At 39.7% G+C, this 24672-nt stretch overlaps 1 protein-coding gene across 3 annotated transcripts in view; it reads right to left on the reverse strand.

Moving 5' to 3' along the window:
* LOC111654917 (ADP-ribosylation factor-like protein 15) overlaps nt 1-24672 on the reverse strand; it is a 100761-nt gene that overhangs the window by 38030 nt on the left and 38059 nt on the right. For all 3 annotated transcript variants that reach the window (XM_023406096.2, XM_087173953.1, XM_023406095.2), the window contains exons 2-4: nt 23026-23170; nt 21508-21567; nt 12137-12345 (exon numbers count right to left, since the gene is read on the reverse strand). In XM_023406096.2, coding sequence (XP_023261864.1) covers nt 12137-12345; nt 21508-21567; nt 23026-23170 — 414 coding nt within the window. The remainder of the gene's footprint in view (nt 1-12136; nt 12346-21507; nt 21568-23025; nt 23171-24672) is intronic.

Below are 24672 nucleotides of genomic sequence, written 5' to 3' on the forward strand. Positions count from 1 at the left end.
GTTGTGGGTTTTCCATCACCGTGTGAGCCACATTCCTGTAGACCACAGGAGAACAGAAAGTGGCTGCGGAGCTGCAGGGTTGGTCAGGTTGCTCCCTCCAGAAAACACGCCTTCCAGTGAGTTATAGGTTTTCATACGCTGGAATAGGTTCAACATTTTTAGAGGTAAAAGCGCAGATACTTTTATTGGGAGTTTAAAAGTGAGGAAAGATCAGCGATGACATGGAAAGCGATCAAAGATTAAATGACACAAGGTTTGCCAGATCATAAAGGAATTACCTAGTGGGTGCATGCATTACATAAAGCTATGCATACAGCACTCGAGGTACAGAGGTGTATCATTTATTACTAGGAGTACACATTTTTGACAGAAAGTTCTCAGAGTCAAGCAACTGTTACAGTTTATAGCCACTATTTCACCACAATGTGTAGAGAGGAATTGCATGTCAAGCTTGGGGTAAGCACGGTCAGGCAGATGAATGAACGCAGATGAATGAATGCTAAAAAAGAGCAAGAAAAGGAAGTGGTGAAAGTGAGAGAGGGCAGGGATTTAAAACTTCCTGTCTCTGGTGCTTTATCAATTAAACTGATAGTATTCTGACACTGCAGTTGTGGGAAAAGACGAGAGAAAGTGAACATTTATGAAGACACTAGCATACCTTCCTTTCCACAATTCCAATTTTAAGGTGCTAAAAACACCATAGTCATGACACTCGCTGTGACCTTTAAAAGGCTCAAATATGAACACAATTTGATTCAGATTTTTTCCCTTTAATACCTGGAATCCCGCTGTAGCCTTATGTGACAAAATGTTACCAAAAGTCTAAGTGCAGAATAAAGACTCAACGAAGGAAACAAAGGATGTGACAATGCAAGATGACTAAAAATTTGAAAACAAGATCCAATAAAAACTGAATGTGAACGTGTAAATGAAGAGTCAAATTCAAGGCGATTGGCCAACAGTGACTTGATCTATGCAGTGCAGATGCAAAGTCTCACTTCACCACTCATCAGATGGCATTTCAGGATATGTGTAATGCTTTCTTTCACTGTCTATCACCCCCTCTCAGTGTGTGTAAGTGTGTCTCTGACACATTCATACATACACAGTATGTAAGTGTTACAATGTGGAATATAGATACAGACCTGTTGTCTCTATCTATATATCTTTATGTGAATGCAAAAGGCCACAGCACCTGGTGACAGCGGTCCTCACAGTGGGATTTCCACTCTATGCTCCATTGGCATAATCCAAAATTCATCTTGTCATTCACCATCTGTACTTCAATGATTATATCAACTTATAACTAAAACAAAGTGATTAAAAAAAAAGAATGCGTATTGATAGTCTACAGTTGTGGGCAAGCACAGTGATGGTTTACAGTAGGCCTCAACCTCTAAGAGGCTTGTTTATGCAGGCCTTGACAACAAATAAGGAGATGTTCCCAGCTTGGCTTGTGATTGTGTCAACAGCGGTCAACAACCAAGAGAAAATATTGTTTTTGTGTGGAGAATTTTATTATCTAGGATCAGCCGAAGGCAGAAAACATGGCATATATGAAACAAACAATGTCTGTGTCAATGTGCCCGCGTGTGTCTGAGTGTATGTGTGTGTCTGCCTGTCTGTTTCTGTCAAAACATGGCAAATTGATGATTAACGATTGTCTGCATGCTGGTCTGTGAGGAGGGGAAGATTTGTCACTGTCTCTGCTACAGTTGTCTTGATTTTCCGGAAATTGAGGCAAAAGATCTGGAAAAATGTTTAAAAAAACACAATTTAACAATCAACACCAACCTTCTGTAATTCACTTTATTGTTTTCGCTGGTGGGACACAGAGAATGCCCTACAAGTGTATGACGCATTTGAGTGGCTGCTGGTCTGTGCGGTGTAACTTTGTCACAATGTATAAGCCACATCAGATTTAGCTTTGGTACACTGAAAACAGATGTGCTCCAATTCATACCAGGCATTGTTTTCCTCACAGTGGAATAAAGCATAAAGGGACTGTTCAAGCTGGATTGACTTCAGTTTGAGTGTTTGTGCGAATGAGTCAGGGACTGAAAGTGTGAAGGAGAAGAGAAAGAAAGAAAGAAAGAGACAGAGAGAGTGTGAGGGGGTGCTTTTCCCCGTTTAGTCATCTGGGGACTTTGACCACATTGTTTTAGTGCTTCTGTCTTCAATTTTAGAGAGGAGCCGCATCATGGTTCTCAAGGTTAGATATTGCAGCCTCCCCCTTTTTCCTGTTCACAGTATTTTTTCGTTATCTCTCCTGTCTTTTCTGTATTCTCTCCCCGTTTTCACATAAGCCAGCTCTACCCCCCTTTTCTTTCTCCCCCTCTCTGTGACTCACTCCTGGGCTCCATTGTTTTTCCACTCCTCGCGCAGTTTATCATCAGTTTCTTTCTGTTTTCTATCTCTTACCCTGATAACGCAAGCACCAATACAACCAAAAAGACTTCTGCCTCTGTCCACAACACTGACAGCATTTTCTAAAACAAGAGCCCCTCGTGGACGCAGTCCATTAGGCCCGGCCATCCAAACAGACCTGCTTTGTTGAGGTGTTATATCAACAGGGTGACCTCCCCTCCACTCCTCCCCAGCTTCCTTGGGCCCCCCAACGGCAGGAGATTGATGTCAACAAGGAATTTTGTCCCACGTTTCCTTCTACCTCCTCCAGACCCACCCTGATCCTGAAAAACACTTGCACCAGCACAGAGGGCCCCAGTGAGGCCTTAACAGGCCCGCTGAGCTGTATTACCCCACCGCCACCTTCTCTCACCCCACGCTCTAACAGTGCCAGAAACACCTTTGGTCACTAACGTGACACCGTAAACAAGGTCTGCCCCAGAAAACAGCACTAGCAGTTGCAAGTATGTGTGTGTGTTAAGGAAATGAGCCACCTTGTTCTGTCAACAGAGTGGTTGCTGTGAGAAGAAAGCCAACATGGAGACGTCATTTGTGTATAGTGTCATCGCCAGAGGAGCTGCCAATAGAATTCAGACCAACTAAATTTGGGCTTGTTTCATGGGTGGTGCTGCCAAACATTCACAAGAAGCAAGAACCTGCAAGGCAGCTGCTGTCTTTGGAGGTTTGCAGAGTTAAAATGTAAACTGTCGCAGGAGTCAGGGGTCTGCAGCGGGACGTTTGCAAAATCCAATACATGTTCCAATAAACCCCACATCAATACATAATTTCATTCATCTGTGGGCCTAATCTAATTTTGCAATCTAGATCACATACAGACCTTTAGAGACAGACACATTATAATGCTTCCTCTACAGGCTTCTATCCATGGTTGTAACATTATACACTATATAATGATTGTTCAAGAGAATGTGCCCCTTCATATTTACATACAGGATTTAAATGTCATATTAGTTGAAAACTTCAAAGTATGTCATCGGCAACTGCAGGCTTGAGACCTTTGTGATGACAAAAACATCAAAACAAATTATGAAACAAAGAGTTAAAATTAATATAATGTGCCTCTTCCAGCTTATAAAAATTAACCATTTTACTATGTACTCCAATAGCCACACTGTTAAGAGGATTAAGCCCTTTCGTTTACATGTACAAAGTAAGCTACTCTTATGATGCTTTGTTTTACTTTAAGCAATTCAATTTTTGTTGGGAGGGATTTCATCTTATGTGCCCAGATATACTTCTGGGAAAACAAAGAGAATGAAGACAGTTCCCAACGCTGGAGTCCCCATGAAACCCCCTTCAAACCATTGAAGGGGAAAAGTGAGGCAAGACCTGCAGCATTATATCCATGCATCAAGTATGGTATATACAAAACCTTACGTATGACTTCTTGTTTTCATTTAGAGTGACCTGTTGAATAAACATTTAGACATGCTTTAATCGTTTAAACATTTTAAAGGGATCACTAAGGATGTGACCAGACTGACTTTTCCAGAGCAAATTGTTATGGCGGATCAAAGGTTATGACTCTAGTTGAAAATGTTATTTTCAGCGCCTTACAGATTACAGTAATCTTGAACATTATTACAGCCTTTACTGAGGAAAACAAATCTTATTTTTATTACCTGTTTTTCTCTAATGTAGTTAGCCATTTTAACAATATATTTTCAGATTAATTGGCCTTCATAGCTACACAATATGCAGACCAGAATATTAAGAGAGGATTGCTTCCACTTCACAATGTAATATTGCTAGAATCATTAGCAGCCACTTTAATTTACCATTTATTACAGTTCAAATTTATGACACAACATTTTTTTTTTAAATTCCCCCTGTCTACAATGCACAGTGTTTGTATACTTGCTCTCTCCTCGCCTGGTGATGATCTAATGAACAGTGCAAAAGCTTGTATGGAGCAAAAGTTTCAGTGAAGTAGCTCCGTTGGCCCAAACCATCTCAGAGCAATGTGCACTGACCCTTTGTAGGAGTTGCTTACTTAGGAAGAAGCTAATGGAAATTCTAATAAATAATGAAAACACACATAGCATACTTGGTATATATGGTGTCTTATATGAGAACTTTAAAGGATACATGTACATCTGCGATTATTTGGGTCGTGTGAAAAGAGACTGTACGACTGATGTAGCCTGTATTGATGTGGGGGCTAGGAAAGCCTCTTCAGAGGAGTTTTGACTAGCTGAAAAAGACTGTTTAGGGCAATAGATGACATTAACTATGTCAGCCTACTTTCCGTGGGTTTAAAAACAGGTATCTTGAAATATAAAAAACATCACTTATGCATGTCTTCAATTTTTAATGGTAACTGTGTTGTATATATGACAACACTGTGAACTCGAAAACATCTTCAGCATAAAATGTCTCATATGCACGTCATATAATATACTCTAATCCTAACCCTTCAGGAAATCAGCTAAAGCAGCTATGCAACTAATTCAATCAGAGGGGTAATTCATAGTGCAAGCACACATACTCTAGATAACCTCAATAAATGAGTGATACTGCACGTGATAGGTGTTTTCAGAAATGCAGTTAGACATGCTGCGCATAGCCTGACACTTTCAAGGTTCACTCTGAGGCCTTGCTGTCGTGCTTCCAACAACCCTGCTGCTGAGGATGATAACGTTTTAGAAATAGGAAGTGGCATATCTTTAGTTGTGCTTTTATCCTTAGCTGAGGAGATGCACTGCACTTACACTGGACCAGCCAGGCCAGTGCTAAGAGTAGTTTGCCACCTGTTTCTGACATGTACCTTGGTACTTTTAGTGTAACTTTCATTTAATATTAAGCGGCTCAGCTCTACAGTAGAGCATTTTGAAAACCTTTATTAATAAGAAATATGAAGACATAAATATTCCCAAACTTCCTGGACACAAACCATACTCAAGTTAGGGCCTTAATGTGTAGTAGAGTAACAAAAAGCTTAGAAATTTAAATTTTCTTTCTGATTTGGAAAAAAAAAAAAAAAAGAACTCTCTGAAATATTAACAAGGTGCAATCTGCAACCAGGGCACATACATTTAGATATACCATCATCACAGCACTCTATGGAAACACACAAAGCCACTTTCAATGAATAAATACCTTTTAATAAGTTAGCTGTTTGTTCTTTTCGGGTCGATACCTGTTTTACATTTGCATCCGTATGTTGTATAAATATTTTTTTTCACAGGACATATAATTCATTTCAATCTTAATATAAACTAATGGTCAAAGGTTTGAGAACACCCACATTTTCCCATATTATATTGAAATTTCAGCTCTTCAAATCCAGCGAATAATCTTAAATGGTACAAAAGCTGCCCAAGGTAAAAAAAATCTAAAGCTTTGAAAGTTAATGCAAACAATTCCTACAGGTGCACCAACTTTTGTTGATGACTTACACACCCTATCTGTCTACACAAAGGCAGTGTTGGAAGAAACTGTTGATGTCTCTCAAATTTCATATTTCGATACTCGTACTTGCCATTTTGAGTTCACACTGACATGTATGTTAAGATGCAGTGTCAGATGGTGCACTCAAAACGGCCAAAAAGCTGACCAATGGCGGCCTACTTTCCATGTCGCATGAAACGGGGAAAACAGGGGAAAAGCAAAACGTTAATTCTTAACTCACATGCGCAAAGCAGCTGGCGGAAAATTTGTCAGGCAATAATCTCAGACATTCATTCATTCAATTCATTTAATTTTCATTGTAGAAAGAACAGCAAAAGTGTATTTGGCTCTTTATTATTCATTTGTTCTACACCTTATTTTAGTACAATGAAACATTACACTGTGTGAATTTTAGAAAAAAATTTAAAAAATTGAGGCGTTCTAAAAGGTTTGACCAGTAGTATATGTTTCCAAGATGCTAAGTGCCTTACCTGAGGTGGAAGCTCCCCTAAACTGAACTGAAAGTGAGGGAGGGAGAACTGAAAATAAACTCCAGGAAGAGACCCCTACGGATGTTGAGCAAATGTTTGGTTAATGTATAGAGGGTTTGCCCTCTTGCACTCTTCAGTGGTTGAGTGGGCTTACTATTTCCACAATTTATCTATCTTACTTTTGAAAGTGTGACATATGATATGATCTTTTATTTAAGTGCATGTATAACTGACAAGAAAGAGTGTGACAGTGCAGAAACATGAATAAATAGACTGTTATTGATAAGCACAAGCAAGGGTTATTACTTTGATCAAGAGCTTGATACAGAATAGAGGCAAAGAAACAAAGTGTATGAGAGGAGGTGGAGTCAATGATTTCTTTCAGAGTTGGTCTTAAAATGTGGTTTTATCTTAGCAAAGATGACTCATGAGTCACTGAACACTAAGCTCCTTCAGTGACACAGACATGAGTCAGATGATAATATGCATACACGTGCATGGTAACACTCATAATGACTGTGTAATTCCAAACACACAAACGTATTTCAAAGAATATACACACACTTAGAAAACCATGCCAGATGAGTATCTCTTTTTAACCCACAACTGAGTTCGGTGCTATGAGTGCAGCACCCTAGAGATCCTGTCACTGTCTTAGACTCTTAGACTGTTTTCACCGCTGACAGCAGACTTCAAAGCCTTATGTTAAGACTTAAGAAATCACCAGCTCATTACATTACATTACATTTGCTCATTTAACAGACGCTTTAGCGACTTACAAGTGAGGGACATCACTAAAGCTTCAGTGCAATAGGAGACCTTGGTGTAAGGACTAAGAAATACGTCTGTTCAATAAGTGCAGGGAGATCCGGTAAAGACGTGCACCAAAAGTGCATAGTAAGTGCTGGTTAGGTGCACGTGATGTGCAAGAGAAGGTGCTCTTGGAAGAGATGAGTCTTCGAGAGATTCTTGAAGATAGACAGGGAAGCCCCTGTTCTTCATAAATAGACTAAATGGGATGTATGAGGGTGGGTTTTACCCTTTTTTGTAATGAAGAAGAAACTGATATTAGATCTATTACAGTTGGAGTAACTACCACAATCTGCATGTATGGGTTTCTTTTAATGTGTGTTTAATGTAAGTGCATGTGATTGACACAGAAAGAGTGTAATATTTCAGACAAATAAATACAAAATGGATATCACTGACAGCGACCAAAATTCCATATGCTCAATTATGTTTAGCTAATAGACGCAGACACAGTACGAAAGCAGCCGCATCAGTAATAGCATCAGCTACATCAGCCAACCTGATCAACTCACTTCACACAAATCATTAATTGTGAACTGAGGTGGCCCTCCTAACATGGTGCAAAAAAGGCCTTTAGGCGACATCCATCTCACCCCTCCATCCCCATAAGCCAGTCTCACGTGTCATCAGTGTTTGCAAACAGTTAAGAAAAGTCAATACTTCCGGACACTGATGCAATGACGGGTCAAATATAGCAGAGGACACATCACGCTAAGACTAGTAGGAACGTGTGGGCAGTCCACAGACTGGATTAATTGGTGACGTTTTGAGGGCCAACAAAGAGACCAGTGTTGTCGGGCTTAAAGAAAGCAGCTCCCATTTAAAATATCAATAAGATTAGCGGGTTTCCATGACTAAAGCGCCTTGTGCTCATGTACCACCAATCAATACTAATTAGCTAAACTAAGTTAAAATGATTCAGGTGGAATCATAGGTTTGTCTCAAATCATTCAGTTTGGGCCACAGCAGAATCTGGTATAGAACTTATCTCTCTATCTTTTCCCTCTGCAGAATTCAGATGACTGACGAGCAGCAGTACTGGTGGTTTAGGCTAGGAAATGCACATGGTCCTCTCTCCAGGCTTCCATCTTATTATCCTTCAGAAAAATTAAATAGGCCTCTGCAGATGATGCATGTGTATATGTTTGTGTGTGCATGTCTGCGGAGGTGATTTTGTAATTGAGCAGGAAAGTGAGGTTCCAGGTTTTTGAAACATGAGTGAATACTGCACAGGGAATGGTAGACATAACATCCTACTCCAAGAGGCTAGCAAAGGGGGGTGGGGGGGACTACCCTAGTTGTGCTGTATTTTATTCCTGCCTCCACCAGCAGTGATTAATTCTGTCCTGAGGGGAGGTGGTGACATGACCTACTACTCCATGGCTACTACATGACATTTCTACTATCTTCTAACTATTACAGCCTGACTGTTGGTGGAGTGGCAAATTGTTATTTAACGAGTCGAACAAAATGTTTGTGCTTATGGGGTTTGGCATTGTTTCGGTGCCGGTAAGATGCTCAGTCAGAAGTGCATTACCTCCTATTCTGTCAATATACAGAAAGGATTTGAAGAGCAAAACCTGCTCAGCACAATATGGAGTCTGCCGCCCTAAGACAACTTAGTCAAAAAAAAAAATGGATGGGATCAGAGTGAGGATTTAACTCAGTGCCCTCTAAAATTACCCAAAGAAATTGAGACATGGCACTCAAAGAGGAATAAAACATGAACTCAAAAACATCTGTGATCTATAACAATTTTTCTTAAGTGAGACACCGATATGTGTCCTAAGATAATCTAGAAAAATATAGGGTAATAGTCAAATATTAAAAAAATCACATTTTCAGTTTTCAAGATTAAATGCCAAACATTGACTTGCCAAAAAGCAAGTAACAATAGAATCTATGCTTTAAATAAGGGGGAAAAACATACAGGCAAATACTGTGTCCCACAGCCCAAAAGCTGTTTCATGGATCATTTACCAAGAAGGATATAAAGCAAGCATCTTGGAAGCACATGCCCTGTGTGTTCCCTAAGCCTGTGAAACAGATGAATGTATTACCAAAAGTGAGCTGAGATTGGAAAATCCTGCAACATTAAAAACGAAAAATAACAAAATAAAAAAATCAGACTCCGCACTGATGATAGCCAATTGTTATGTCGGATATTTATGTGAAATATCCATATTTTTAACTGCTGGTACAATTGTTTGTTGATAATACTTCAGCTCTTGAGCATTTGATTGGAATAAGAATTTAACAAATCATGTTGGGAATTGAGCATTTAAAGGAAGGACAGGCAATGCTGAAAGATCAATTTGAACAATTCTACAAACTTGTTTACAGGAGCAGGTTCATCACAAGAAATATGGTCCCAGGTCAGGTGGAATATGACATCCTGCTAGCATGAGTTGACCCGGTGGGTCTCCTCTGAGCTCGAAGTGCCAGAAAACCTCCACCAAGAGGTGTCCGGGCATGCCATTAAGATCCCCAAACTAACTTCACTGAGCAGTGGTTCCTCCAAGCACTTTCTGGAAGTTCAGTCTCCTTAATCTTGTTCCTGAAGGTCAGCCAAGACACCCTGCTAGAGAAATGCATTTTCTTCCACCTCATTTCTGTGATTCAAGTGTAGAAAAATGGTCCACTGTTCCACAATCAGTGTGTAAATGCTCTTGTATCTGTTGTTCAATAACTGGCTGAAGCCTCATTTCCAGCACCTTGGCTTAAGATTTTCACAGGAGGATAAGCAGTTTAATATCACAGTAACTGAAGAACATTGTGTCGCAACACTGTCAACCAAGACAGCCCAACAACATAACAATATTTAGAGCCTTTTGTCTTAAAACTTTGCATGAGTTTCTCAATGTGTTCCTCCCACACTGCTCAGTAATATCCCCAGTTGAGCTAAGCAGTCCTCCTCCCCTGCAGAGAGGAAGCTCCTATTCCTCCTTGAGTCTTATGACGGTTTGCCCGAACCTTGTAGAGGCCAACTAAAAGTCTGTCTTCATGAACTCCCCAAGCTCCTTCCACACTCAAGGTTTTGCTTCTGCAACAACAGAAGCTGCAGTCCTTGTGAACTCCAGATTCTTGTCTGCTGATTCACAATTCCCTAGGGCAAACCAAGCCTGAAAACCTTCCTTCTTCAGCTTTACAACATACTTCAGTGATGGTGCGCTCCAGCAGGTAATCAGGCACCGAAAACCTCCAGTCACAACTCCTAGAAGACAAATCAGCAATGTAGGCTTTGACCATGGCACACTAGGATATCGTGTCCTCATCCTCCACTGAGATGCTAAAATAATTTTACCAGAGGTGAGAGTCGGAGACTTTGTGCAAAGGGGCTTCAGCCAGACAACTGTACATTTGGGCTTAGTGGATTTTGCAAAAGCAATGGCTTCTGCCACCACTTGATCCAAATAACAACCAGTTGTTGATCGGTTGACATCAGTATGCTAAACGTGGCGCACATTATGAACAGCTCATGACTAGCACAGAAGTATAATAACAAAACTCTCCTCAGGTTCACATTAGACAGGATATTGTGCCCAATCAACCCCCTCATGGCTTCTCAATTATCACCCACACAAGTCTTGAAGTCCCCACACAAAAACATGGAGTCCACTTACTGTCCCCTTACTTGAACGCATCCAAAGACACTAAATAGGCTGGAAACCCCAAACTACTGTCCTGGGGGCACAAGCAACAGTCCGGGCCCTCAGCAACATGCTGGGGGGTTACCACCACCAACACTATAACTATTTGTTGCATCTCACCCAAGGCAACTTTGTAACAGGAGATGGGGTTGACCCACATGGCATAGCCCCATGTTATCTGTTAGGGCAGCGCCTTACTATGCCCAGCTGGGACTCGCCAGCAAGCTCTTGTTCAAGGCCTGGCTGCAGGAGGAGGCCTCGGTTTCCGTGTATTGGATGAGGTTTCTCTTTTCCCAAAACATCAATTTATTGAGATCTTTTGATCGCTCTTAGTTTGGCCCCTCACCAGGGACCAATTTGCCTTGGGAGACCTGACCTGGGTCTGCTGCCTCTAACAACACCGCTCCCAGGTTCACAGGGGCACAAACAACACCACCACCACTAGAAAGCAGTCTGTTACAGTCTGTTATCAAATTAAGTAGAGCCCGACCGATTTATCGGTCAGCTGATTTTATCGGCCAATATTGGCCTATCACAGATATATCGGTATCAGCGCATATATTCTCAGATATGCGCTAATATGAAGACTTTTATTAAGAAGCAATAATGCAGTGGAAATGCTCGGGTCAAGTCAAGTTATATAGGCAGCATTTATGTATATTTGATCCATTGTTCTCATTCAAGTTAAGTGTGTATATATATATATATATATATATATATATATATACACACATATATATATATATATATATATATACATATACATATATATATATATATATATATATATATACATACACATACACACACACACACACACACACATATTTGTTCTCATGTTTTTTTTTTATTATTATAATTATTCATTTTTATAATTATTTTATTTAATTCCCAGTGAAGTTTACCGTTTCAGTGCACTGATGTCATTTTGGACAATAAAGTTTATTGTTAAACTGTAAAATATCCTGCTTTCATCGATATCGGAATTTTTTTACTCCCTAATATCACTATTGGCCCCAAAAATCCAATATAGGTCGGGCTCTAAAATTAAGAGACTGACAAATTTATAAAAATGATGATGATACACAGTAGTTAGAGCTCAGCCCTGAAACCACTCATTTAGACTCTCTAACAATCATATCAGGCCCCATAACAGAGCCATCCATGTGTATTTTATCTAATGGTGAGTATGTGTCTATACAATTAATAAATGCAAAACTGCTCTTTCTGATTGAGACAGAGATGTTTGTTTTACAAATATGTGGAAGATGCTGTGCTTGTTTGTGAAAATCAAACTGAAGTTAATTGAAGTTAGTGATGCATGGGAAGGAATAAACAAACAAGAGTGCTGTAAACAGGCTCGGTCACCTGGTTTGGCGTCCTTGCAGCAGGCTTGTCCTGGTGGTTGGCAAGGATGAGGAAAGGCAGTGTGCAGAGCTGTGGGTGCTGCAGGGCTGAGTGGAGCTCATTTCGTGCTGCCTCAAGGTCTTCATCTGATGACGCGCTGTCCAATACAAAGACTACACCCTGTGAACCTTGGTAGTAACGACTCCAATATTTCTTGATGTTGTCAGCTCCTGTAGACAGAAGTGATGCCATTAGAGGTGTCATAAGTGATGTTACTGCTGTCATATGACAACCTAACAACAGAAATGCCAATAGCTCCTGTAGAAGAATTCTGTGCATCATCAAACACGATTAATATCGTTATTGTCAAGTAAAGGACTTGTTACAGTACAAAACCATTTTATTTTTTGTATTAAATAACATGTACCTTGTTGAAATCACCATACTGGAATTTATGTATCACAGCCTCAGTAACCAAGAACATCAATAAATTTTCCAGGTAAACAGACGTTACAATAAAAATCCAAGCCAATGCTGCTGTAATGTGTGGAATGATGTTGATTAATTTGAGGAAAAATAATCATGTTACATTCAATTTTAAAAGTCAAACATCCACAGTATTTCTCTAAAACCAAAATCACAAATTTTTGTGGTATAAAGTTCAAACCACATCTTTTCATGCCTTATTTCTCAGCTGCTCTTCAAGTCATTGTCAAGACACAGGAGAGATTTCCAAAGTCCTTGAAGTAAATACATACAGTGACTGGATTATTCAAATGGAGTCTGGGTTTATTTTCAAGGCTACCCAGACATTGAGTTCATTGTGAACAACATATGGTTCCTTTTTTTGTGTGCTAATTTGGAGTAAGAACATCCACTTACAATGATTTAGTTCAAAGCAAGTTTATTTGTTAGTGTAAGTAACTTGAGGAAGAGACTTACTCACACTCTGCTTCCACTACCAGCCCATTCTTTCTCTTTATGACAGCATAGGCAATGATTTTGAAGAGGAAAAAAAAAAAAAAATCTAGGAAAATGTTTAAAAACACTCTTTTCTATTATTCTCATGGAAAAACCCCCATCAATGTAAGAGCACCTACTTTGTAGGATTGGTCAGCACTGATCCAGCCCCAACAACTGCCTTGAACATAACCTCAGTCATTTTCACCTGAAGCAAAATATTACCATGTGATTACTAGAGCTTAACAGGGCTAGTTCACTGACTGGGTCTTTTCCTGACAATTTAAGGAGAATAAATTCCCTGTACAATGTTTGTAACCATGCCTCTCTCAAAAAACAATCATCTCAATTTGAACACCATTTCCCAAACCCAAAGTCATAAACAGAATCAGTCTTATGGAGCTGCAACACAAACTTCAGCTTAATGTTTTGTCTGTAAACTCAGACACTGAAAATGCTCTCCATTTTTACAAGCACCTACAACCTTTCCTCTTGCCAACCAGAAAGCATGTATGAAAAAAGGTCATTACACTGCTATTCAGTGCATGCAAAAAATAAATAAAAGAAATCAGTGTTTTTTTTAAGTCAGGAATGACTTCCCAACGACAGCTGCTGCTGTCACCCTCTATTCATTGATGCTGACATACTCACTCAACACCACAATCCTTGATATGCTAGTCATATCCTCCGTGTTACTCATGCTCCTGTAGCATTGGGACATGCTGTGACAATCAAAATCCATCCATTGTAACCATGGTCGCTGATCTCTCTTAATGAGGAAACTACAAACTTTCAAGCCAAGAGGAGGTGAGTTTCATACTCCAAATTTGAGATGGGATGTTACTTTCAGTATAGAGGCAGTAATATAGCTCATCCTCTCTATGGAATTAAAAAAAACATTACAATATCTTAGGGTTAGGGTTAAAAAACTGTGCAAAAATTTGATATTTCTTTATCAAGATGTTCAAGTAAGGCAAGGTTACAACTCATGCCATACAATGCAAACTGTTTATTGCAATTCTTGCAGTACATCTGTATTTTGCCACCAAAAGTCCCTTTCCTGTTCCAAATATGCCACAGTATAGGCTGTTGTAATTTCAGATTTATAATTTTCTACTATAAAAAAACTTGTCTCTTGTTCTTACACTTTGATTACATTTTGTTTAAACTCAATTGCATGCTTTCCTTTCCATAACATGTTTACCATTAAATTGTTCTAAATGTTTATTCTACACATTTTTAGAGGATGAAATTTCTCTGGTTAAAATTATCCTCCTCCTTCTGGTGAGGTTACTTCCTTTGCAATCTTGTGAACTGTTGTTTTGTTATTGTTGCTCATAGTAAGGTAACTGCCAAGAAGTGACGAACTGTGAGGCTGGCAAATGTTTAAACATCACGAAGTGCTCTCAGTGACATTTACCTCCTCCCCTCATGTTCTCCCCTCCCTTCCTTGTTTCCTCCCCCACTCTTTCTACTCACACCTCTCGCTGGAGTGAAAAGCTATCAGACAAAGTGGCACTTGAGAGATTGACGAGGAAGTTTCTCTCATCTTTGCCTGGAAATGGTGGAATGTCCATCACGTCTCATTGGATCTCGTTGGCAACTTCTGCCATCTATTGGTCTAACAGGAGGATTTCCAAACATGATGTCATGATTCTTCAGGATGCTGGCAACTCTACTACATATCATAATTATTCAAAAAAAAAGTGCACAATGAGCAAGACCTCATTCCTTTGCTTGTTTTTCTCTCTTCCTTTCTACTTTTTTGTGTATAAATCCTCTATATAGCTTGTAACTATAAAAAAAAATCATGTTTAATACTTACTATAGAATCCACTCAAATGTAATTAACCAAAGGTGAACAGAACGGCACATAAAGCCCTGTTTTTTACTGACCCTGTCCCGTACTGACTCATCACTTGAAAGACTACAGCCTCATTCTTTCACCGTATAACATAATGAATTACCTAACTGAACTAAGTTTGGGAAAGTATGTAAACAAATAAATGGAGAAATATGAATTAACTCATTACATATATACATATCTTTATTGTATCTATGCTCCCTAACCTTCTCTTGTCTACTTCTAACTTAAGTTACAACTCATACCTCCCAGAATGTCTGTATGCCTGTATGTCTGTTTAAGAAAACATATTAATCCATGCTGTGATTTCGATATTTCTGACACAATGAAAAAAAATATGTGATACTAGTCCGTGATGTCATAATAACTCTCTGGGATCAAACTGATAGAAATCTGATCTGAGGAAAACACCCTGACCAGCCCACCCTTCCCTCCTCCTCTCACTCAACCAAGTCAGACTTTTTCAAATTTCTGTCGCAAATGAGGCTGAAACAAGCAGTGCAATTACTTATTCAATGTATTGTATTCAATATATGAACATTTATGCATGGTTTGAGGTCAGGGAGATATGAATCTTGATGATTCTATCGTATGTAGATGTGTTATTTATGTGCTTTCTTTGTATATGCACAGCCAACTGCTACAAGCTGCTGTTATGTCAAACCCTTACCAGGGTACCACTCATCACTGATGCAGCCAACTCTACCTGCGCATGCAACATTTCTTATGATTCTTTTTCGGTTAAGTTGTTGGCATTTTGTGCTTTTGAATTATGTCAAGTAAAGCTTGAAGCTGTAGAAAAGATCAAAGAGATCAAATTAATTAATTAATTAAAGTTATTTTTCAATCAAAAATGATAAACAATACTTGTGGGGATTTGGTGTTTTTCTTTCATGCTGTCATTTTTTGGACTGTTGCTTGGCAAATTAGTTAATTAATCAAGAAACCAGTCAATAGACTGGTCGATAATGAAAACAATCATTAGCTGCTGCCCTAGGAGTTTTATGTTTATGATAAAATGATGAAATACTACCATTTAGAAGCAAGCACAGTAGTACATTTTGTACCTTATTTACTTCATAATAAGAAAAACAATATACTTTTTGAATTTGGAAAGACTAAAACACAACACTCTCTTGTTGTGGTCTATTTGATTACATCTATTTAGGCAAAATTTGATTCTGTTAAGGAATTGCAGGTTTTCAGAGACACTATTTGAGACAAAAAGTTAAGCTGATAACATGTTGTGAAAATCTTGTGAAAACATGGAGAACAGTACATTTTACAATTCTGAAGAAGTGGTGATGCTAATTGCGCAGGAAGAGATGAGTGCTGGAAAAGCAGACATCTGCTGGTTACACAAACACAAGTGGCAAAAACTTTCTTGAGATCAGGTTACTTATTTTTTCACCAAAGTGTGGCTATGAGTTACTAAACCAAACTTAGAGTCAAATGCCAGTAAAACATAAGTAAACAATTATACAGCAAAAATTAAAAGCAGATAGTCTTGTGCTTGTTCAGATTCACTTTCAGTTGTGTTTGATGGCTGATGTTTCTGAATTACTCTGCAAATTTAAACAGCTTGTGATGGTCCATATTTCAAAAATAAATCAACATAGTTGAAAAGCTATTACCCTATATTTCTTTTTGGACTAACGTGGGCTACTGTTGAGGCTTGTTCTGTCTGTTGTTGGGCATTGATACACGAATGGTTTCAGTTTAACAGTCAGCCTGAACGCCACTTTCTTATACATGTCTGCCTCCTATCGTTGACACTTTTGCCAACTTTTACCTTGAACAAAACACAAATATGTTGCTAATCAGGTCTTTTCTCACTCTTGAAAGTTGAAACACTGAAAGCAACCCTCTTTGAAGTCACCCTAACGAAAAGCAGACAGTGTTTTTTCCCTGAACAAAACAGCTACAATACAGTGATGGGAGGGAGCGTTGGGACTAGTGAGGGAGGCCTCTAGTAATAAAGTTTGCTTATGTCATTGAGGAATGAGCTGGGGTTGGGGCTGGAGTGAGGTGGAAAACACTTCAGCTGTTGATATACCCATCCACCTGCAGTCTCAGCAGTGTCTGTTTTTAAGTAAACAGTTCCTGTGTGAGGCCTAGCCCGAGACACACGTCAGTCCCTCTCATTTATGCACATAATTGGTTTACAGAAATGCAGCACCTCTAAATATTTGAGATAAATATGTTGTGCTACTGTATTTAAATAATTTGGGTGTAACCTTTGCTATTTATATTAGACTTCAGCCAACCCGCCATAGACTGCCATATAGTCGGTGGTTCAACAGAAAACCTAACATCAAATAGGGCAATATCCTTGAATGAGGCCTCAAAAAGATCAGTTGCTCCAAAAACAGAACAACATCTGCAACTGCCAGCATTTGCTTTAAACCCAAATGACAATTTACAAATAATTTTGCTTTTGGTCAGGTCTTCTCCTGTGCAAAGGAAAAGCTTCCCTGCTGGGCAAAGTAACACACACTGTGGTCCTGTTTGATAGAAATAAGAACCACATGGTGTCTGCAATGACTACAATGTCGTGGTTTTGTTCTGAGATGTGATCATATACTTCCTTTGCCTGTTGGTGGTCATAGACAACTGGTAAAGGTTCTGTGATGTTCTTGCATCCTGTTCATCATCCCTCATGTGCACATGATAGACCGATAATGGATGATAAGATGAACTCTATACAGGTTCCAAGAACTGCAGTGACAAGTTCAAATTTACACAAATTTATTACATTCAGTTCATGTCCACATGTATATGTTCATATGCTCACCTACATGAAAAAGGCATATAATCCTTTGAATTGGAGCATTGGAGAAATATCTTTTATTATAAACTGTCTAATTTGCAGGATCGTGGAATATAAAAAAGAATTGGAAATCCTAGTGACAAATACTGTTTAAACAAGAACACTGCATATGCAAATATTTACAATTCCACTTCAAATCAAAAGCGTGAACTCTTAATCACAGCCACAACACTAAGGAACAGCAACGAGTGGTGATTATTAGGACCACTTCTTCATCAGCTGTCATTGCGTGGCATGAATGCACACTGTGAAATGGCCCGTCTAGACTTGACGTCATGTCACTGTCGAGACATATACACACACACATTCACACACACATACACACATACACACACTTAATAGATTCCTCCCTGTGTCCCCGGAGGTGCCCTTCCCACCTAATCCCCATACCTGGCACCAGCTGGGTAAAAAATGCTTGCCGGACTAAAGATCACCAGATGTAAAATTCTCAATGTCGACAGTATGAAAAGCCTTTATTACTCTTGATTCGAATGAGTACAAAGAGCTTTCATTTTACAATTTTGCAGTTTAGCTACAGTGTTGCTGCAAAAGTATCAACCTCTTCATGCTGGGCATCATAGAATAAAAATGCATCGCTCTCTCTGGGTATTGATTTAATTCCTGAGTAAATTTACTTGAGGGAAAGTAATACAAAGTGTCATGCAGGTGACACTTGTATGGCACAAGATGATTTCCTCCTAACACTTTCTACTATTGAACACTACCTTTTACCTTATCTCTAAACCAAGGCTGGCATAATGATATTTTTTTATCTGAGAGAAAACCCGGTCTGTAGTGAGACCACACAGTTTGTCTTTTAGTGTGCACATGTGCTTGAATCTTACAAATAGTCTGCTGTTCAGCTGTGGTACCAAATTATTTGCACATATTTATTTCAGTTTAAGCGTCAGTCAGACTTTGGATTTAATTATGTCACAGCTGTCACAGTAATACTTATCCTGTTTCAAATTGTTGTCATTCACATGCACATGTGAAAAAACCTAGTTAGAAAATCTGTTATCCATATACATGACCAAGAATAGGGTTTCTCCAGAAGAAATCTAGCTGTGTCAACCAGGTTTTTCTTAACCCTTTATTCCTATTAAAGAGAACTGGGTTTCTTGCTTACAATAATCAGGTTATTTACATGCATGTAAACACACAAATTGACAAGACAGGCAGGTCCTGTCTGATAGCGACTGTGAGGCAGTGCCCCTTTATCAAGGCCAGACAATGTGTTCAAATCAATAAGCAAAGAAGGCTTGAGAGAGGGTGTGAAGGCTGAAAGAGAGGAAAAATATAGACAAAGACACTAAAACTAAAAGCTAAATCTAGAAACAATGGAAGGAAGAAGGTATGGGAAACAGAGAAGAAGGAAGAAAACAGAGACAGAAACCAGAGCTGAAGATGAGAAAGAGAACAAATGAAAACAAGATGGCAGGGACGTCAATGACAAATGCATCATTGAGACACACGTATAGCCCAGTCTGAATCATTACAGACATCATACATCAGGGTTGCCTGCACATAAGCTGCTTTGTGCCTATGGTTTAAAGGGCAGCTTGCACTTACAACAATCTGGCCCAGTGCACTAAAGGCAGGGAGAGTTAAAAATGCATTACCCCGCTTAGCAACAATACAAGTTACAGCTGTGAGTCAACTGCACTTACATGGGTTCATAGCCTGCAAAATTTTAATGACAGAGAGAACTGGCTCCCAAGCCACCTCCAAGTGCCATGTAAGGATCACTTCTTTGTGCCTTAAATGTTCTTTCCAACCTCCAGCACTTCAGGTCACCTGCATAAGACTTGCTTTACATTTCATACTGTAAAGGGAGAATACCTCATTGACATTCAATGGGCTTTCCGATGGGAGAGGAAGGAAATACAAGGGAAGTGCTTCACTTCTTCACACTAAACACGGTTCTTCCCTTGCCTTAGTCAAGGCTGAGTGAAGAGTACAAGCCACAAAGGTATTGTGTAAAACAAGTTTTTTTGGGGTCAGGAATACTGATGTCTGTGCGTCACATCTTGTATCATTTTTCTGCATCATTGATGCAGTGCAAAATAACATAAAACTAAACCAGCCATGTTTGCTTGTTTTAAAGCCATAGGGAAATGGGAGAAAAAAGACTACTGACAGAAATGGGAAGTGTTGAGTAAGGTACAAACCGTGCGGAAAGGGGCCACTTTAGTCAGAAAACGCTCGTTATAAAAACTGACCAGTGGAACATTATGCAAGCGCACCAACTCTCCTGACTCTACATTTACGTCATTTACATTTAGAACAAGAAGAGTACGCCTTCACTCAGCCAAACAAAAAGGGCTACATGTCAACAGTTCAACTCAGACAGAAACCTAAATTCGATACTGCACTCCACATAAAAAGTAGTCACTAGAGGCGTCAAAACATCATGTGCTTGTTTTCACCCTGTTCAACCCATCCATAACGTATGGCACCATAAATCGCTCAAATTCTTGTGCTCTGTGTATTTACAAGAAAGGGAGCAGGGTAGTAAGGGTCCAGGCAGGGGGGAAAAGAGAAAAAGAGAACAGATTTCATCATCCTTTGCTGTGGTGGCAGCCTACACTAACTTCTCTAAATCAAATGTGTCATCCGTGGGACCGGTGTTTTTCCAACCACAATAATGTCCCATCGGACTGGCTTTGACCCAATCCAGAAAAACCTCTTTTGAAAACCCCCTAATGCGCTCTGTCCAAATTTGGTAGCACCCTCGTTGGTGGTCCCCTGGTGCCTCTTTGTGTGTGTGTTAGAGGGAGAGAGAGATAGAGAGAGAGCATGTGCGTGCGTGTGTGTGTGTGCGTGTGTGTGTGTGTTTTCATCTTTTCAGGAGGCTAGGTTGGGTGAGCCTTCAAAATATGCACTGCACCTGTCATGTGCCCATAGTGCGTAGAAAACAACATAAATTATGTTGACTCTCAACAAAACAATACATTTTCTTGTGTCACCAAGTTGCATGTAGGAGAACAGATAACACTCATCTATCCCTCTCTTCAGGCTCCCTTTAAAAACTGCAGGGATTGCATCTGGTCTGTTTACGTATGTCCACTTCAAGATCCGTCATCTGTGCTTATTAAACGGCTTCCTCGAGAGCTGTACATTTCCAGGAATAACAGCGAGCAGACTGTACAGCCACTTCCAATAGGAGGTAAAAACAAACATGCTTTTGCATCCTTAGCATACACAGTTAATGTTAAGAGATGAGATGATATCAGTACAAGTTTTATTATGTGAAGGGAACAACATTAGAGATGTTTTTGACAGTGCAAATGTGAACATTTGTATAGTTTAAATTTGTGATTTTTAGCCAAACAGCTGCTTTATTAAAAGAGGATCAAAACACCCCAATCACACAAGATACTGTGACAATTTGGTGGAAGCGAATTCACAATTGTTTGTCAGTTTATCTAAATAGGTAGTGCTAGTTAAATCCTAATAGGTTCAGCTGCAAAGAAAGCGCTGTTCAATATTTTTTTAACTGGAATTGTTTTCAAATAAATACTCCATTGCATATTTAGTTGGTGTCGGTGTTGGTTAGGGCTGCAGCATATTAACCAGTTAACATCTGGGGTGACCAACAAGAAAATGTTATTGTTTGGCCACTTTATTTCACCTTAGACAGATTCACTCACAGATTAACAATTTGACAGAAAAAAAAGTAAATTTTTCAAATTAAATGACAGCTGTACTACGCTTCACTGGACATGCATTTCTTACCTCCAAGTTCTTTTACATTCAAGATGGCATTTGGAAATGGCACTGCTTTGATGCTGAAACCTGAGAGGAGAAAAATGAAAACCCATCATCGTAGTGTAATGAAGAAATTGAGTGTGTGTGTATATGTGTGGACGGCACATGTTAGGAGAGAGAGTCAACTTTTAGGAATGTTGGCCGAGTTGCTTTTTAGAGAGTAAATGACTAAAAAATATCCGACTTAAAAAATGCACTTTTTCATTTTAGTCTTCCCAGGATATTTGGTGTACCTTCTGCAAACTACCAGCTGGTGAACACAAAGATGATTTTCAACATACTTGTTTTGTAAAAAATTAAATAACACTTTGTGTGGTCCGGGTTAGCAAAACAGAAAAACAAGAAAAGCTAAACAGAAAAGTGTTTTGTTCTATTTTGGAGTTAAACGAGGACTGAGCTAATGACTAAAGTGCTACCATGTATTATGTGGCTTTTTTCTGTGGTTGCATACAGTGGAAAATGGTAAAGAAACCCACTCAAGTAAAAGATTTTATGTAGCCCAAATTATGTGAAATTGTCTTGGGAATTCCTTTCCTGGTAACATTCAAAAACATCAGGAGAGATGGGGGACACAACTGATTATAATTTTCTTAACATCTGAATTAACTGTTAAATGTGGGTTTTAAGCACATTACAACAGTGCAAAATCATGAAGCAAGAAGTGGGGAGGGGGCCACAGGAGACTTCCCCCTCATTGTTCTTCATGATCTTCCCTCTGTATATGTTGGCAGACGCAGATGGTGCTGACAGCTAAATCTTATTTCAGAGAAGTCCACCAAAATCTCTGCTAAGATAAGTAATCAACACATTTTATCTATTAAGGCCTACTCAGTGGCATGCACAGACAGGTGCTCACTACCTTGAACCACTGCCTGACACAGACACATACACACTAGCAGTTGCAGACAGCACATTTGGGAATTATTTTATATTTAGCTTCTACTGGTGAAAGTGCACAATGACTAAACCTAAAATGGGATTTCTGTAACAGCTCAAAGCTGACTGCTGACAAAGCCAGGGGAGGAGAGAAGAATGTCGGTGTCCTTGAGGGATTGCATTGCGTATGGAAAGCACAGCGTTGACTACCAGGAGAATGATGTACTAACCCTAAAGCCTCTTTCTCTGGACATACTTAACACCAGCCTCCTACTTGACTACAAGAAAGAAGGTGAGTATTGGCTAGTGAGATACAGCAGAGTGTTTCTGGCATGAGTGCTGGGACTTTGAAAGACATACTGAAGACATGCTTCCCCCTATTGGCGAGCAGTAATACCTGGATAATATTAACTTCCTGTGATTCTAATCCGGAGGACAACTTGTTCTTGAAACATGAAAGCATTTCAGAAGCTTGGAAAGCTTGCAAGGACAAATGTGAGGGAAGAGACTTGTGTATATCTGTGGAGGGAATGTGCGCCTATCTAAGGACACATATTTTTACTCTGAAAAAATGCCCTCTTTGCTGATCCATATGTTATGTGCATGTACCTGTTGTAGGAACGATGCCGTCGCTGCCCTCACTACAGAGGCGTGAGAGCAGGCTGGTCTTTCCAGCACCTGTCAGGCCAATGCACACCACATCATACTCCGGTCTTGGTGGTGGGGGTCCTTTACAGCACAGTGCCCGGAAACACTACAACAAAACAAACATAATGAATGCATTGGAAAACAAATCAAATGCAAAAGGGAAGATAGGTTAGAGATTAAAATTCTGCATGTGGAATCACAACAACTTCTGCTATCCTTAAGATGAATACTCTTGGAATTGTGTTGTGTCTTTCCAATGCTGCAGGAAGATTCTCATGGACATTACAGCTGTCTTCATATGATGAAGCATTAAACCCACCACATGTCAAAAACAGGCCTGGTCTATGAAACACTTCCAGAGGAACAAAATATTTAACCATGATCCACCAGAGAGAGAAAAAAATGACAAAGAATAAAACCACAAGATGTTTTGTATGATCTGATGTAATCATGTCATAAAGAGTAAAAGTCTACATGAAAAAAAGATGTGAAAGGAAATCGCGTTAGGTGCATGCATCTAAGCACTGGTGCAACATGTTTTTGTCTGCAGTGTCTGTGTGTGTGTGTGTGTGTGTGTGTGTGGACCCTGTCTGATTGGGCCCTTATGGCGGCCAGAGGCAGACCTGTCACTCCATGAATCACGGCCTGGGACTGAGGGCCTGCTGTGAGACATTAAGGGGCAAATGCAGTGTGAACCGTGAATGAGATCTTTAAACTTGTGTGGAGAGATCAGTATCCAAAACTAAAAAGAGATCTCTTTTATTAGCAAGACAGGAACCAGTCTGGACAAGGCAGGGCAGACACAGACACACACACTCTTTCCCATCTACAATATCACATTTCAGGTGAAAGAACATCAACACAAGATTGCTTACTGCTCATGTCAGGGGACGACCCTGTTCAACACACTGCTACTCTGTTCAATCAAAGACTCTGACAGGAAGGAAAACACACGCAGTGTACATGAACTGCTGCACATCTGTGTTCACATTCTCCAGGTGTGCTTGGGCATGCCATTAAAAAGTATACCTCAGCGAGGAGAGGCAGATATAAAGATAAACAAATATTCATTATCAACATTCAAGAATTTTTGGCAAATGTTCAAGAATTAGGTTTAGTTCAAGACTAAATGAATTCCTGTTGAAAATCAGGTTTTATCTGCAGCTCACATTTTGTTTTGAGATTAATGATGCAAAATGAACACGCATTCTGCTCAGACTGGCAGTGACTGTTACGAGACCCAACCATTGCTTCTTTCAAATTGGAGGGGAACCAGAGAGCAGCAAACAGTGTTTCAGCCTCAATTCTTCCGCAGACCCCCAGACATAAGTGACCACCAGGGTCAGTTTTCAGAGCCGTGCCAAAACAGAGCTGCTGTTTGATGGAGATGTGGGGAATCTGCTTCAACAGAACCAGACGTTGGCTGAGCAACCCGACCCCCCCGACTCCTTGGTGAACCCGACAGTCTGCTCAAACAGGAAACATTCTCCTCTTCCAGAAAAACGGTAAGATCAGAAACACACGCGTGTCAGATGGGGGAACACATGTAAAAACTTGGTTTGATGAGGTCATTTTATTCTCTTTCTTGCTCCCTTCGCCTCTCTACCC

The sequence above is a fragment of the Seriola lalandi genome, unplaced genomic scaffold (genome assembly GCF_002814215.2).
Source record: "Seriola lalandi dorsalis isolate HSWRI2012SDOR001 ecotype SW California unplaced genomic scaffold, Sedor1 jcf7180002054294, whole genome shotgun sequence".
Classification (NCBI taxonomy): Eukaryota; Metazoa; Chordata; class Actinopteri; order Carangiformes; family Carangidae; genus Seriola; species Seriola lalandi.